General features: G+C 40.7%; 2 protein-coding genes across 2 annotated transcripts in view; both read right to left on the bottom strand.

Moving 5' to 3' along the window:
* aopep (aminopeptidase O (putative)) overlaps positions 1 to 7,790 on the bottom strand; it is a 62,519-nt gene extending 54,729 nt beyond the window's left edge. Inside the window, exons 1-5 of the mRNA XM_030785290.1 lie at positions 7,628 to 7,790; positions 7,000 to 7,582; positions 6,491 to 6,657; positions 6,306 to 6,396; positions 5,773 to 6,090 (exon numbers count right to left, since the gene is read on the bottom strand). Coding sequence (XP_030641150.1) covers positions 5,773 to 6,090; positions 6,306 to 6,396; positions 6,491 to 6,657; positions 7,000 to 7,582; positions 7,628 to 7,790 — 1,322 coding nt within the window. The remainder of the gene's footprint in view (positions 1 to 5,772; positions 6,091 to 6,305; positions 6,397 to 6,490; positions 6,658 to 6,999; positions 7,583 to 7,627) is intronic.
* Positions 7,791 to 10,216: 2,426 nt separating this feature from the next.
* Positions 10,217 to 16,475, bottom strand: part of dock8 (dedicator of cytokinesis 8) — a 43,262-nt gene continuing 37,003 nt past the window's right edge. The window contains exons 40-48 of the mRNA XM_030767458.1: positions 15,886 to 16,029; positions 15,539 to 15,670; positions 15,177 to 15,311; positions 14,856 to 14,945; positions 14,415 to 14,651; positions 13,980 to 14,123; positions 13,133 to 13,239; positions 11,293 to 11,463; positions 10,217 to 10,917 (exon numbers count right to left, since the gene is read on the bottom strand). Coding sequence (XP_030623318.1) covers positions 10,866 to 10,917; positions 11,293 to 11,463; positions 13,133 to 13,239; positions 13,980 to 14,123; positions 14,415 to 14,651; positions 14,856 to 14,945; positions 15,177 to 15,311; positions 15,539 to 15,670; positions 15,886 to 16,029 — 1,212 coding nt within the window. The 3' untranslated portion in view covers positions 10,217 to 10,865. The remainder of the gene's footprint in view (positions 10,918 to 11,292; positions 11,464 to 13,132; positions 13,240 to 13,979; positions 14,124 to 14,414; positions 14,652 to 14,855; positions 14,946 to 15,176; positions 15,312 to 15,538; positions 15,671 to 15,885; positions 16,030 to 16,475) is intronic.

Raw genomic sequence — 16,475 nt, 5'->3', positions numbered from 1 at the left:
TGTTAGCTCCCATTTGGAAGTTATACTGCTGCTGTTGTTATCTTTTTTTTTTTTGTCTTAATGTTGTTGAAGGAGACTTAAAACTCAGCCATCACATCCTTAGAGAGTTTGGCAAAACAGTTAAATAGAGGCTATGAGCAGACGTAACCTATGAGACAGATAAAGCGAGGAAGCAAGGGCCCCCTGATAACAAGGCAGGAATGCACTTGTAATAACAACATGCTCTCTAAATTGGACTCTGCTATCTTCATTAAAAGGATACGTTTGTACAAAAGGCAAGGGAGGAGATCTGAAAACCACACCACAAGATCAAGTTCAAGAGAGAAAGGGGATATGGAGGCAAAAAAGAAAAAAAAAAAGTGTACGACAGAGAGCACAACCAAAAAAAAAAAAAAAAAAAAAAAAAAGTTGAAAATCACATCTTTTAGCAAATACTAAACCATCTAATGGACATTCCTCCTTTTTTTTTCTCTCCAGGTGCAGGCATGCTCTAAATTCTTTCATTCGCGGGGGCTTTTGTGTGCACGGACTGAAAAGAGGGGTAAAAAAGAGAACTGTGAAGATTTTCAGAGAAAAACACCTCATCCTTGACAATTTGATTAACAGCTGTCTTTTGTGCCAAAGTCCCCTCACTCTGAAAGACACAGACTGTGTCACACACTTCTTGGGTTACGCCGCAATGACAGAGAGCAGAGAGGTGGGAGAGGAATGAGTGGAGTTCTTGATAGAGCAAGAGAGAGAGAGAGAGAGAGAGAGAGAGAATGACGTTGAAGAAGAAAAAGACAGAGAGAAAGGGCTATTTAAACAGGGCTATCTCGGTCTCTGTTTTCAGCCTCTCTGGCTGAGCAGACATTCCAAACGCTTCGAATTCGTCTCCCACATTACGACAGGCACCCATGGGACCCCCTCGTTCCATTTCCCCATATGGTCATTTGTAGGACTCCAGACATGGAACAAGTGAACACACCCCACATGCTTTAAGTTTGGATCAGACAATCGTTCACAAAAAATAATGTCTCTTCAAAAGACAGAACGATACTGAGTGATAGACAAGCAAAAAAAAAAAGGAGAGAAGATCAGGTCACGCTTTTAACTATTTGAGTAAATGTGAGGGGACTGTCATTGTAGTCTGAGGGGTGCCTTGTTTACTGTTACTGTAGAGGGGAGTCAGGATCATTCGGTTATGAATTAAACAGAGTACAGTCAAAAACATCATATATAACAAAAACAGCTGATCGTTCGGGAACTTATGGTCCAAATTACCATATAATCCCTCTGATATGTAATATGAAAAAACACAGTACAATGGTATGTCTTACACACTCTGAAATTAACGTGAATATGACCCCCCCCTCTCAAAAGTAGTACTTTGTTGTTGAGTAGTACACACTCAGCTGTAATTTTCCCCTTATAATGAATCTCAGCTCCTAAGTCAGGGTACTGACGTGAGGGCTCTTCTCCTTTGGCTCATTCCACCATCCCAGTCCGCTGATGGGAAAACTTTCCAAAAAAGTTTCTACGGTCTCATAAAATGAGACAGAAAAACCCTGAACATACAGCTCATTTTGGTCATTCGGAAACCTGGAGAGTGTATGGAGAGGTGTTTACTCCACTGCCTTCTCTAACCTCACAAAAAGGTCATTAACATTATCACATCTTTTTCATTTTGGGTCTGGAAAAGAAAAAAAAAAAAGATCATCGCCAGTGATTGTAATGGAAAATGACAGAAACAGACAAATTCCCAAAGGTGTCATTGAGGTAAAACGCCACTCCAGAAGTCTGACACTGACGAATCCAAAAAAAATATATATATATGTATGTATAAATATAATTTTTTTCTTTACCTACATATGCATAAACAATCACAAATATTTTTTCCACAAAATTTTTCAGGCTAACCCATGTCATGGACTGCTCACGTGAGAGCATGGAGATTGGTATGCTGTGTGCTTTGAACCCATCTTCCAAAGGTCATCTTTGCACTTTCATCCTCAAAGCTGCTTTCTATGTGGGTGTGCCATGTTAAGAGTGCCAACACTGTTTTTGAGAAAACAGCGTTCAGTTATCAGGAAGGGATATTTATTGATATCATTACTACTTCAAATTTTAACATTTCCCCCCCCCTAAATTTAACCAACGCCCTCATTTTTAACTACCTCCCTGGAGAAGTTTATCGTCAAGTACACAAAACTCTCTCGCACCGTTTTGCCTCTGGGACTAGAATGACCACGCCTGCTCCTCAAACTTAAACATGCAAAAAAAAAAAAAAAAAAAAAAAAAAGCTCTTTTATTCATCTGTAAAGAGGCCATTTCACAGATGCAGCACATAATTCATTCCTGGAAGGTGACGGCTTTCATGACAGTTCAGTTCCAGCCAAATGGTCAAAGAGAGGGAGAGAACATTTATACGGCCCTCTAATTCTTAGCATACTTGTTTTTCTCAACTCCTCCAGACACCTTTGGTTTCGTTGTGACTCCCTTACCGCTAGCATTGAATTCTCTGGAGTTCACATACAGTTAAATGACCATATAAGGTCAACAAAGCATTTCAGCAACTAAGTAATTGCTTGGTTATTTGTGGCAACGTGCTATTAATACGGAGTAATGACTAAAATAACAGTTCCAAGTGGTTTGGCCGACACTCTGCATGCGAGAGTTGAGAGAGGTGAGGTGTTTAAGGAGGATCTGAATGTCCTATCTACTGCAGTTGCAATCCTGCTTGATAAAAAAAAACAAATCACAATGCATAACAGATGAAGCAGCACACGTTTAACTCCTCTAGACCCAGTTCGCGTGGAAAGACATGGCCAAGAGTCTTATTAAATGAACTGCAACGGAACAAGCTGCTGTTGAGCCAGGAGACATCCAAACATTCAATGGTAATGGCGTCTTCCTTTTTTTTTTTTTTTCTCCTTTGACAAACATCCTTCATTGGCCAATCAGCCTGCCAGTGTTGACCACATTTTTAAACACTGACTCACCTGAAAAAATAAAAGTCTGAATGATTTCTGAGACTTCACCAGCAAGACAAATAACTATTACCACTAAAACAACGTTTGGTAACACAGTGTGCCCAAATTCAACACGCCTCTGAAGCTTTACATATGGTCCAGGCCCAGCAGTCAGACTCGCCCCCCCCCCCCCCCCCCCCCCCCCCAAAAAAAAAAAACCGAACAAAGCAATTCATTCAGAAACCATTGAAACACCTCACAACCATGAGAAAGCATGTGAAAATGTCATTACGCTGCTTTCATCATTTCCTTCATAACAGTGGAAAAAAAAAACCCACAAGAAAAAAAGAAAAAGAAAGAAAGAAAAAAAAAAAGCAGGCAATACCCATATCTGCACATCTGGCACAAAAAGTATTCAGACTATGTCCTGCTGTGCTGTAAAGAGGTGTTAAGGGACACGAATCAACTGCCTTCAAAGTGGAGGAAAGTGCCCGGCCCTTCCTGTGCGTCTCCATCAGGGCGGTGTGTGACGCGTGTGCAGATATGCCTCTTCTCTCTCCTCCAAATACGTCATGAAGTCACGCTAGCGACAGTCTAGACCGGACTTACGTGATCTAAAGCTAATCCGCGGGGGGTGACATTCTTTACTCGAGTATTTCTTGCAGCATCGTACACAATGAAAGACGAAAAGGAGCGTCGTTGGTTTCGTCAATACGAACTTCTCCCACTGAGACTGTGCAAGTAGGCAGGAGGTCGGTTTGAGCATTATCACTGTTCTCAAGATAGGGTCTCTGTTTAGGCAAGACATCAGGGCACAGATATATGGGTGTGTGAGAGAGAGAGTTCACACATCTGGCGCAGTCAGGCCTGCCCTTGCTTGACTTCTTAATCTTTCGTTTCCTCCCCTCCCTGCTCCTGTCTGAGTACAAAAAGATCACCCCCCGGCTCCCTCGCAAAAGCTGTGCCGTAAATGAAGAGGCATGATATAAAAGCAACAGTTGGCTTCACCCCAAGGACTCGGGCCCACATACTTCCCAGTTTTCAGATTAAATAGCCACGGTCTCTGAAGTCCTTCCAAGAGCTAATGGCTTTTGTTGCTGGGAATAATCCACACATCCTCTCCCACATCCTGGGGGACAGGCATCTCAAGACCCCCCCATATTCACCCCCCCCCCATTCCATTTTTGTTGACCATTCTCCTTCCTCAGTTTGGTGGTTAAATCCTGTGGTTTGTTAGACCGTACCATTCTGTGGAAAGGGGGCCGACTGCTTATCTGCTGTCATGGTCAACACACAAGGGAAACGGAAGGGAGAACAAGTGGCTGTTTCTCCTACAAACCGCTATATTTCTGTCATCTGTTGGCGGTTTACGGAGGAGGGCTAATAAAACCGGGTCACAATAAATTACTGGCCCGCTAATGCTACACAAATATCCTCCAGTCACCATAGTTAAAAATAACAAAACACAACGAAAAAAAAAAAACAGGGAGCCATGCTTTACATTAGGCAGAAGTAAACTGAGATGGAGGATCTAATTCAGAAAAGAAAAACAAAGGAACACTAACCACCCTGTAGGTATATGCCTACCTCTAATTAGAAAGTGCCTTTTTTTTTTCTTTTTCTGGAGAACGGCTGAAACTTGCCCACGGCACTTTGAAAATGACCTCTTATCCTCTGGAACATTCACTACATGGCAGAGAGATGGTGGGAAAGTCAGGAACACACCTATGGCCACCCAGGAGAATGTCTAGCTCTCAATCTCAATCAAAACGACAGTTTTTTTTAAGGCTTGTCTCAATAGGTACAACATATCATTTAAATAAATGACAGGGTCTGATTTTTTTCTTTTCTACATTGTTTTTCTTGAGTTTCACTTTAAAATGTTAAGAATGTGGCAACATTACGGTAACAATGCTCAAGTCCACTACAGTCCAAACACAATTGCCTATTCACGCCCCCATTCCAATTTTGCAAAATAAACTGTTTTTTGCTGTGCTGACAAGTAAAAATTCTAACACATCAAACCAGTTTTCAACACCTAAGGGAACTCTACAGTCAACAGCGTCATTAATTCATACGGACATCTAAGTTGGCAAGTGCATTTAGACAGAGAATGACTTCAAGGTTTTTTACCCACTAATCAAAAAGGAATACAAGTGCAAAGCCGCTGGGTCTTAGATTTAAAACCGCTAATATGCAGACTAAACAAGAGAAAACAGATGGGTCAGTATGTTAGTAAACAGCCTGAAATGAAGTCTGGTAAACAAGACAGGATAGTGCTCTATTGAACTGGAAACCAACAACAGTCTACTGGGAACATTAGCAGTAACATTCCTTTTCCACAGAGAGACAGAGAGACAGATAGAGAGAGAGAGAGAGAGAGAGAGAGAGAGAGAGAGGAAAAAGAAGAAAGAGTTTGACATTTAGATCTCTAAGCAAAAGCAGAAAACTGACAATATGGTAAACATGCATCTTCAAACCTATCAGACGCATTGCGGGTTGCTGAAGACTCAGCAAGAACATACTGTGCTTTAAAAGATCGTATTGTGAATGGCCCTGCCAGGAATTTAAAATTTAATTCTGGGAAGAGATTGGTGTTAATGTTAATACTATACATTCAGGAAGGAATGTATTGTTTGTACAAGAGAGTAAACACAAGACAGAATAATATGGTGGGTTAAAACTGAGGTGCATCATGGGTAAGGAAATTGCATGGTGTTTCTTGCCAAAAAACAAAAAACAGCCTTCAGTAAGTCAGCTGGGTAAATAAGGGTTAAGTAAGTAAATATGGACAATTAACAGACGAGGTATGTTGGTTTACCTCGCCATTCCCAGACTAGAGAATCCCGAGGGAACGATGAGCACATCTAGTCGGGAAAAGGGGTGAACTCCTAGGACAGAGTGGGCGGCGGCCAGACAGCCAGGCAGGAGGTGGAGTACTGTGGCCTCCGCACTCAGAAGGAGGCAGGACGGTGCAAACACTCGATGAGGAATCACGGCCTGGGCCGTGGCGGTACCAAGCGCAAAGCGACATGGGTAATCCATGTGGGAGCAAACATTCAGCCGGTGAACATCTGATGGGGCGTTTGCCTCACAGTCCTGACCCGTGAGCCCAGATTCTGAGCATGGATTCGTTGACCTACACCCAGAGTTGACGTGGCATGCCCTGCAACATCAGGTGGGGACACATCATATAATCCTTGTCATTTTGGTTATTTACTTTTGGTGGGAGAAATAAGAGCATCTGCTTTATTACGTCAATTGGAAAATATGATGCTGGAGTGAATAACAATAACATACAGACTCATTTGAGCCGACGACTCTTCAGTCTCCTCCTTTGTGGAAGTGCAAGGCTTGGTTCTGGCCTCCAGCCAGTGCCCTACTGCCAGGCTGAATGTTGAAGCAGGCATTGGCATAGTAACATAATAGTCCCACAGGTAGAAACCTGCAAAAAGCATCAGGGATGCCTCATAACTAAGGAACCAAGCAGTGATGTTATTACTTGTCTTACTGAATTTTACTGAAACTTACTAACTTACCTGGTTCTGCTTCTGAGGGTTTGGCTTGATTCTCTCCACTTAGCAAGACTACAAATTCGCTTCGGGCCTTAATCTGTGCTTGCCAGGTTGACATCGCAATAGGGGGCTCCTGACAAGGGAAGAGGGCCCTGTTGTTGATTGGTGAGCCCATGGTGTAAACACAGCACCTACAGGTGCAAACAAGACAAAAAGTAATTTAGTACTCATAGTCACAGCAGGTTTGAATACTTAAGCAAAGGTCTGTATGAAGCCTCCCATTTCATGTGTCCTTTGTCACCAAGGTTTCACTTTGATTTCACATAGTAATATCACTTGAATGTAACATGGTGTGTTAATGATAATGCCTTTACTCATTCAGCCCATTCAGAGTCACTTACAACAGATTACGGACTTAGATAAAGGGAACATTTAAGAGTGACAGACTGGAGATAATGATTCAAGTACACCTTCCAGAGAAGTTTGACTTTTAATCAACACCAACAATAAAAGTGACAGTTTTTGACACCAACCTATTGTCCTGATCTTTAGTCCACCTCACAGAGCCTCCAGTGGGTTTAGTTTCATAATAGATTCTGATTGCTCTCGGGAATGAAAGTGGTGAGCGAGTGCCTATCTTCCTAATGTTTAAACTCCACTTGTCCACATGGAACAGGAGAGGATGCACTCCGAGGGGCGCCGGAGCACAGCTGCACTGCCGATATAGGCTATGCTGCTGCCTCCAGCTTGCTGAGGGCAAAGAGACCAATCTTTGCACCAGATCAGATGATAGATCACCCTTGTCCAAGTCTACCTCACATCCTTCCAGAAGACCCCTCATATCACTCACTGATGTCACATCCACTTCTTCTACTCTGGACACATGCAGGTCACAGCAGTCCAGCACCAGGGTGAAGTCATCACTCTCCTCTTTCCACAGAAGGTCCTCAGACTTGTAGAACTGGACATCACCACTTATACTTTCTTCATCCTGGTGAGGAGCATCTCTTGGTACACCCACTGCCACTTTATCAAGTAGATTAGAGGCTGACAATGTGGAATCCTGCCCTTTGTGAGATGCTGGTGAAACCTGAGATTCTGGAGACCCAATGAGGACTGATGATACAGGTTCTTGACCCACAGGTATTCCTGTCCCAGCACAAGGCTCGAGGAACAGTACAATGCTGCCGCTAACAACCTTCCTTTGGAAGTAGACGCTCAAATCCAGCACATAATGTCTAACCAGCATGTGGTTGGTGTTGGAAAGCAGCGGCAAGTCATCTTTCTGAGGATCCAAATCAGACTGGACCACATCACGCTCCATCTCTGGAGTAGCGCTTAGAGTGGTCCCTGAAGGAGCCCTGAAGTTTATGGTTTAGAGGTGGTCATTTTCGCAGTAAATGAAATTGTTCTCAAAGCCTTTCTTTATTATGTTTCTTAGTTCAATGTGTATGTGAACACAGTTGCTCTGGACTCAAACAGCCTGTGAAAGGTGAGAAATATTAAATGTTAATGTCATATATATTATAATGTAGGCATTTGTTTGTTTTTAACTAAACTGACTTGCTTGAGCTTTCGCAACGGTGTGCATAATAGGCTTTCCCCCACAAACTAAGGCAGATACATGCAGGGCAAAGCTACACCTAATCTCTATGGAAAAATTCATATCTGAAAAAGGCTGTTAAAAAAAAAAAAGCAAATACACCCACTGACAGTTATGCAAAAGTTGTTTAATCAAGTGTAAATACAGAGGCAACATTAAAACACATAATTCTGAAGTGTGATCTTCACGTATCTTATTGTACCCCAGTCGACTGAAAACATTATCACATTAATGCCAAAATCTTCCATAAAAGCAGAAAAAAAAATCAGTAGACGTTTTTAACATGAGAAGATTAAGATGAAGTAATGTTCCGTACACTGTGAGTACCGGGGGTGCAGTCACACAGAGGACGAAAATGCCTCGCAGACAAACGATCAGTCTGTTGTATGATAACGCTCTAGTCGTGTTAGTTCATTGGAATGACCCAGGGAGTACGACATTTTCTTTGAAGACATTTGAAATAAACCCACTCAGTACTTGTGAACTCCGCAGGAGTTGCTCAAAGGCAATCTTTTATTGCTCCATCTCGTGCAAAAGTGAACCCGGTGCGTCGAGCTCATTATCTCACTTGACAGAAAAATTATAACCAGGATATCGGTCTGCGCTAAATCATTCGCTGGGAGACACTTCAGTTACAAATTGCAAATTACTATCGCGGTAAAGTAGACAAGGCTTTTGAAGAAACTGTAAAATATGGCATAGTTTGCATACAGGTGGCTACACGTGAGAGACTCCAGGGTAGCTAAAGAAATTACTTTTATTTTGTTAAAATTAGATCTGAGGGAACTGTTCGGAGAAAATATCAAAGGCATCCAGTGTTCCAGTTTCCAGTTGCGAGAAACAATGCATTGCAGAGGACTTGATTAGTGTAACAGGTTAAATTCAAGACTTTATCAGTTTGCTTCGTTTTTGAAATGTGTTTCCCGTTGTCAAGAGAATTAATGTATTTTATATCCGCATCGAGAGTTGAGAAGTCAGCAGTAAGGGTTCTACTAAGGAAAATAATAGCAAAAAAAACATAGCCCGTAGTTTAACAAGAAGTGATAAGCTGTTTGTGACACAGTGAAACTAGCTTCCACAAACCTGTATGTCATGCAGCAACACGAAACCCAGAAATCTACCGGGGGGAAAAGACGTCGCAGGATGTTTTCGTCATTTTCAGGCGACGGAAAGTTGTGGAGGACCTTTCGCTGATATCTATGCAGACCAGCAGGAAGACTGTTCATATACTGAGGAAGAGGAGTCGGAGGAGCGCATTGTATAAGTGTTGAAGGCAACTAAACAGTTACGCTAGGGGGTTTCAAGCTTGTCAACGGACAAATCACAACCGGCAGAGTACTGGTATTGTTTAGAATTTATTAGCTTCAAGTGTATATCATCAACACTGTGCTTGAACGAACGACAGACATGCGGTAGACACGATATTTAAACAAAACCATGTTTCATTTCTCACGTTCTTGAGCAGCAATATGTGTAACAGACAGAACCCTCTCTGTGCAGATCTGGGCAAGTAGAAGAAGCTATGTTCATCCTCTCACTTCTATAAAAAAAATGCACCTTGTATATAATAATAATCAACTGCATGGGTTTCGTTGGAAAAATACATTTACTGAACATTTGCTTCAAGATGACCTCAGACTGTATGTTTTGTAAATAGTGAATCATGCTGGGAATGTTTTTGCTTATTTAACACAATAAGGGCAGTATAATAATTTGTTTAACTGCGATGAATGTGAATTATTAAATACATTAATTGCATTTAACACAATCAGCCCATTCCCCTAACATTCACTGAAATACTTATGTCACAAAAATGTGATGTATTCTTATTATTTCCAGTACATTAGGCTTCTTTAAAACATAAACCCAAGCATATGATAAATCCTCTCTCTCTCTCTCTCTCTCTGTAAACATATGTCTTGAAACACCTTCTGTGCCACAACATTATATAACACAATGAGTTTTCATTTTAAGACAATATATGCTTTTTGACACTTCAGGTTAGACGACACTTTCAATGTCATGATTGTATTTACTATGCAACCTTGATTTATTGAAAGACAATTCTGAAAACTGAAACATAATAAATAAAACATATATACAGGAATCTGTTAAAATCTGTACTAAAATATAATGTCTTTCTGGCAAAGCAAGAGCTGTTCCTAGGAGGTGGTGAATCTACACTTGTAGATATAGACTAATATATGTTCTTCAAATTATCGGAATGAAACAGAAATTGACAGTAATGAAACTAAGTTAATATATACAGTGTCCAAACAACTTGTTGGCATAAAACGCTTGTCTTTTCAGTCCCCCTGGATTTTACCAGACTCTTATCTGACAGGATTTGGTCATAAGAAACTCTGAAGCTCCAAAAACAATAAACTACTCAATTCCAGAGAAGAGGTCGGAATGTCATTCTAGAATGATTCAAACCATTTGAAAGGGCAACAGAACAAGTATTAAAATCTAGGCCTTGTAGGACAGAATACAGTAAAAATGTTCCTTTTGAGTTTTATAATGGGATAAAAAAAATATGCTGAAATATGATAAATGTTGCATGAATTCACTGAACTGACCATGAAACACACAGAATGTAGGCAGGTGCGGTGTAGCTAACAGGGCAATTCTCAGTCTGTAACACTGAAACTGAATGTTCCAAGTCCTCAAAGTGTTTGTACAACAGGGATAAACACTCGTGTGTGTGTGTGTGTGTGTGTGTGGTGCTTTCCACTTCTCCTCCTCTTGAAGGCGTCTTGGTTGCCGTGTGACAGCAATGAGGTTTCAATTTGAGGATCACGTACTCTCTTCCTGAGTTCGTCTGAAGCTAAGCCGTTTAACGGAGTCCCTTTAAGAAACAATTAAAATGACATGAGGAAAGGATACCAACGTAACACTTATCCTACAGTCAGACCATCATTTGAATAAAACACATCATTAATCAGCATTTTCCCATAATAATTAGTATTCATGTCAGGATCAATGTGAGGTTATTTAAAGTGATTGTCTATCAAAATGATACATTTTCGTAAACATGGACACATGCATCCTCAAATTGTTATTTGATTTTGATTTAGCACTAATGATCTCAGTAACACAGACACGTCCGTACAATAGAAATTTAAAAGCAAAGGAACTTGAAGTGTGATTAACATCATGTTCTTTCAAGACCCAGTTTCCTACACCAGGTAACAACACATCTTTAAAGTGCTAGAGCATGTACCTGCTCTCAAGACGAGCTTTGACGATGGGTTTGTACAGCTCAGGTATCTTCCTCTCCAGCATGGGTCGCAAGCTCTCCCTCAGCTTATTATAGTTCTTCTTCAGTTCCTGCTGATATTCCTTCTGATCGGCGGCAATGAGATGTTTGTTTTTCTCCACGGCCTCACCGCAGCTGAGGATCAGCATTTAACATATAAATCAGTATACATGAATCACAGAGGTTTAGGATTATATCGCTCAGGTTCAATTTCAAGTTTCAGCTTTATTGTCACCTTGCAGTATAACAAAAAGCCTGGGAAAGATGCAGTTTATATAACTCCAAATAGATGAAGTAAATGTAAACGGGTATGAGTCAAATATATGAAAAGAATTTAAAATGTTTGAAGAATAAGTGCATTTGCTAGATTGACCATAAACCTGAGTGGACTCAGCAGGGAAATGCTTTATGATGGAGCCAATGTAATATCTAAGTGCCATTTTCTCAACACTGTTTTGATAAAGTACCTTAAAGTCTTTAGTTATAAAATAATGGAGGCAGAAAAAAAGTCATTTGTGAGTCCTGAGATGATTCAATAATTCAAATACTTTAAATAAGTACATAATTCATCTAAACGTGGATCAAAATGCATTGAAAAGACAGCAAGTCAAATTTGAAAACCATTCATCAAAATAACATATAGGTACATAGTATGTAAATAATATGCCATTTCTCGTTGCTGCTGTAACCCTCCTTCAGCTAGTGTGCCTGAGAGGAAAATAGCACCTTGGAAAAAAATCGGCATTTTGGACCATATGAAAGCATGCCAGCTTGCATGGATTATGGAAAAAAATAAACATTTTAGAAAGTACAGTAAATATTTGTAGCTATTCTGGCAGCAATCAAGCAATGGAATCTGACATAAGCATTCCGAAATGAAAGCCACGTTTAGGAGGCAAATGAAACGTTCCCACGCAAAAAACGTTCTCATACGTTCTGGTAAATGTCACAATATTCCAAACTTCATTCATTCAGATTTTTGTTTAAGGCTGCATTCATTATGTGAATTAGAGGCAGCTGACTGAAATTAAGTTCTGATTCTCTTTCATGCCTGTGAGGAAATGTATGAAAAACCTCCCACTGCCATTTTCAGTAATCTACACAATTTTTATTATCCTCCATGCTATTTATATATTAACATACTGCTACAAACAATATTTTTACTAATACATTTTCTGCTTTTTTATTATTCACTTTTAGTCTCACACTGATCGTGTGTTTATTGACAACAGAGGCCTGTGCGATGCACTGCAAATGTTTCCTAAACATCACTTGAATGCTTTTCTGTGTTTCCCTGCCACCCATATGTGGATTATAACAGGGTAAGTTAACACCATGTTTTAGAGAAATATGAACCACAAGGACATAGTTAAGGAATGGCTGATAACGTAGAGACCTTGGAGGTTTCAAAAGCACATGCATACTGTTTAACCTCTAAAGGTATAAAAATAGCTCTTCAAATTCAGCATTTGCTTTCTCCTTTGTTTAGCCATGGCCTAGTCAATGAACCTGTTTGCTTTACTAAGACAGTGGAGACGGGGGTACCATGCTGCCTTACTCAAGGACAATATTACACTGCATGTGAGCAGTCAGAGGAAGGGCTGGGATATTAGAACCTACAACCTTCCCTGTCTAGGATTCAAACCAGCAACCCTCTGTTTCCCGGTACAGAGTGCTAATCCATTGTACAATGGCTGGACACACAATCTATCAACAATTTATTTTCCACATTATTTTCAATTGTATTCATTTTCCAGTAATATGACGTTGTTGCTGAGGAAACACACTCTGTTACTTCACTCACCGCATTATAAACTCTTTGAAGCACAGACGTAGTTTATTGTGATGGCGGAAGAGTTTGGGGTCCGCCGGGATTTCATTCAAAAAGACTTGTGCCACCTCTAAGGGTCCCTGTAAAGACAAAACAAGAGAGAGAGTGAGAGAGAGAGAGAGAGAGAGAGAGAGAGAGGGAGGAAGAGGGGGGGGCATAAGATCTATTTATGATGCAAATAAGGTAAAGCCAGAAGATTTGGCAAAGTCTTTGCATATGTCATTTTGGAAACCTCTGAATGGAGCAGTTTCTCTTCAATTGTATACTGTTGCTCCGACTGACATTTATCATTAAACCACAGTCATCCCACAAGGATCTGGAGACGTCAGCCACTGTAAACGACCCTTGATTAACACTGTAAACTCTGTACTTCCAGACGTGGAACATCAGATTAAATGTTTTCAAAGAAAGAGATGTTTTAAATTGCAGTCCTATAGCTTCCCAAAACAGTCAACTTAAAGACCAGACTAAGTTGTCTATTCAATTTGATATGCAACAGTATACAAATAGTAGCACATTCAACAGTCTGGCTGTAGTCTGACCATCTGTGTTTCATTCATCTTTAAATTTCACTACAAGTTTATTGGGATGGCTTACACTGACACAAGTTGGTCAATAAGCTGGTTTAGTGTTAATCATGCTCGTTGAAATTATTGTGGTTCAAATAGAAATCAATAGCTCAATTAAATTTGGTTGACTGCTTGACCAGTTTACGGTGGAGTTTTCTTAAAAGAGAAAGAAAAGGAGAGTTCTTTAACTGATATAGTGACGAAAAAGAGTGCAGTTCTTAAACAGTGAACAGTGGGAGTGAAATTGATACCTGGTTGACCGTGGCTCCGACAGAACCCTGAAGAACCATCTGCAGCATTTTGGCATCAGGCTGCTCTCTGTGTGTGGCCACCTCCAGCTCTCGAGTTTTCTTCTGCATGTCCTCAATGGCCACCTCAATAGGCGTGAGGTCAAACTTCAGAGAGTGAGAGAGAGAGAGAGAGAGAGAGAGAGAGAGTGAGAGAGAGAGAGAGAGTGTGTGTTTGTTAGGAACCAAAGACCATATCTGGACGAGAAGACACTTAAATAAGCTACATATTATTTGACTGATTGACTAGATGTCACAGCACTAGATGTGGCTTATATGAAAACAATAACAAGACATAACATTTTTGGTTTTTGATTTACACAGATTCAAAACCTGACATGTAGCATTGTTTGAAAACGTAACATGCCTAAAAAGGGGAATAAATTCTCAGTGCACTACCTCCTCTTTCTGGATGACGTTGATCCTGGTTTTAACATAGGGGAAAGCATGCATGGTGGTAAGGATGGTCTTTCTCTTGTACTGCTCACTCAGTTCGCCACGTGGTTTGCCGCTCTTGGTGAACGGTGTGGTATACATGAAGCGACGGAGGTTGAAATTCTTTTCAAAGTTGGTCTGACGATCTTTCATCTCGTAGTCATCAAAGTAAGGCTCCACGTAGGTGATCTGAATGTACGCCTACATTTGGACAATGATAAATGGAAATATGTTGTCTTCTCAATATACCTGATAAGGTTCAACTAAAACTAATTTGATTGCGATTCGAGTTACTAACAACAATGTTACAAAATTCGGAGGTAAGGAGCAATTTGGAAGCGTGCGTTAGCGAGAAAGGTTTAAGATGACCAGAATATGAAACGTAGCACAACTAGTGTAGCATACCTTATTGGGATCCAGTTTGTTCCTGTCAACAGGAGTAGAGTCCTTTATCATTTCCAGTATACCTTCTCCAAAACACTGGCTATAAAAGTTCTTGAAAAAAAAAGAAACAAAAAATTACGCATTGTTCAGTGAACAATGATATAATTTCTTATCTTAGTCACGTCTATTAAAGACCATAAATGGTCTTAAACATTGTTTTGCTGAAGTAATTTATAATCATGGACAGTTGCCATTAAGTACCTAATAACCTGGCATGAACTCAGCTGACTCCACATATGAACTCTATACGCTTATGTGGTCTAATGGGGGGGGGGGGGTTACCTCAAGCCGGTGGGAAATCTCTGGGAGATGAGTGATCCCTGGCTCTTTATAAATGAACTCTCGTTCATCTAGGTCTCCGAACTTGGAGCCGTAAAACCCCACACGGAAGTACGTCCCGAACATTCTCTTATGACCCTGCAAAAGGGGAAAAGATTACTGAATGAAATCATTAGTTCTAATGGCAGCTGGACGTCATCAGTTCCAATAAAACAAAATGAGGCACGGTGATATCGGCCCATCCTAACCTTTACCTAATGATACTTTTTCGGGAAGGGTAAGGGAAGCACTGAGTGTCACACAGAATCCACACTAAAAATGAATTATGGAAACAATATAAAGTCCTTTTTTGATGTCTGATTTACCTTATGAATGATGTTTTCAAAAGCCCTTTTCAACTTGTCGTGGGTAGATGTTAGTTTCCGGAAGTCTCTCTGAGCCTCCAGGATGGGTATGATGATCTTGTGGACTTCATTCACAGCCTCATACAACCCTCCCTGTAAATAACAAGGACAGGAGGACATTTTGCAATCAAAAGAAACTTCTAGAAGTTTCACATACTATCTCGCAACCACATCCCAATCTCTCCCATCTCTTGTCCTGCTGATTGAGGATCTGTAGTTGGGGATTGCTTAAAGTGGTTAAAAAAAAAACAGTTTGAAAAATCTGATCATAGCTGTTTGGATAAAGAGCACGTAGATATTTCACTCACGTTGCTGAACAGTTCTGCGGCTTGCTCCAGAAGACCCACGAGGCCGCTCTCTGTGAAGTAACGGCCGGAGCACACCCCGTCCTCGTCAGGGGACAGGATGTCATCCGACACGGCGGACTCCTCCAGCACGTTGGGAGAGATGTTCTGTGTTTGAAATAAAATGAAAACAAGAAACATATTTACCATTAAGTTTTGGCATCAAGGTCTCGAAAAAAAAGTAAAATGGGGCAGTAATTACCGCATTACAATGTACTGGAGTTAAAAAAGGAAGTCTGGATAATAAAATATCTAAAAGTTTGAAGTGTACACTTGAAACCTGCCATATTTCTGAGTGCGCACATGCCCCCTTAATAGCTCCCGTTTAGCTCATTGACAAGTTCTTCACAACTGCAGCTGAGCTCATAATCACCTAATCTGGCCAAGCAAAGCGACCCCACAGTGAACTGCTCGATATGCCCAGATGTGTATCCTCTCTGTCTATGCTTACTCTCCATTTAAATTCAATTATTGACCATTGAGTATCACTCTGCAGGACATTCTTAGATATTCTAAGTGAGAGAGAGAGAGAGAGAGAGAGAGAGAGAGAGAAA

This window comes from Chanos chanos, chromosome 1 (genome assembly GCF_902362185.1).
Source record: "Chanos chanos chromosome 1, fChaCha1.1, whole genome shotgun sequence".
NCBI lineage: Eukaryota > Metazoa > Chordata > Actinopteri > Gonorynchiformes > Chanidae > Chanos > Chanos chanos.
This window is presented reverse-complemented; position numbering and strand designations above follow the sequence as displayed.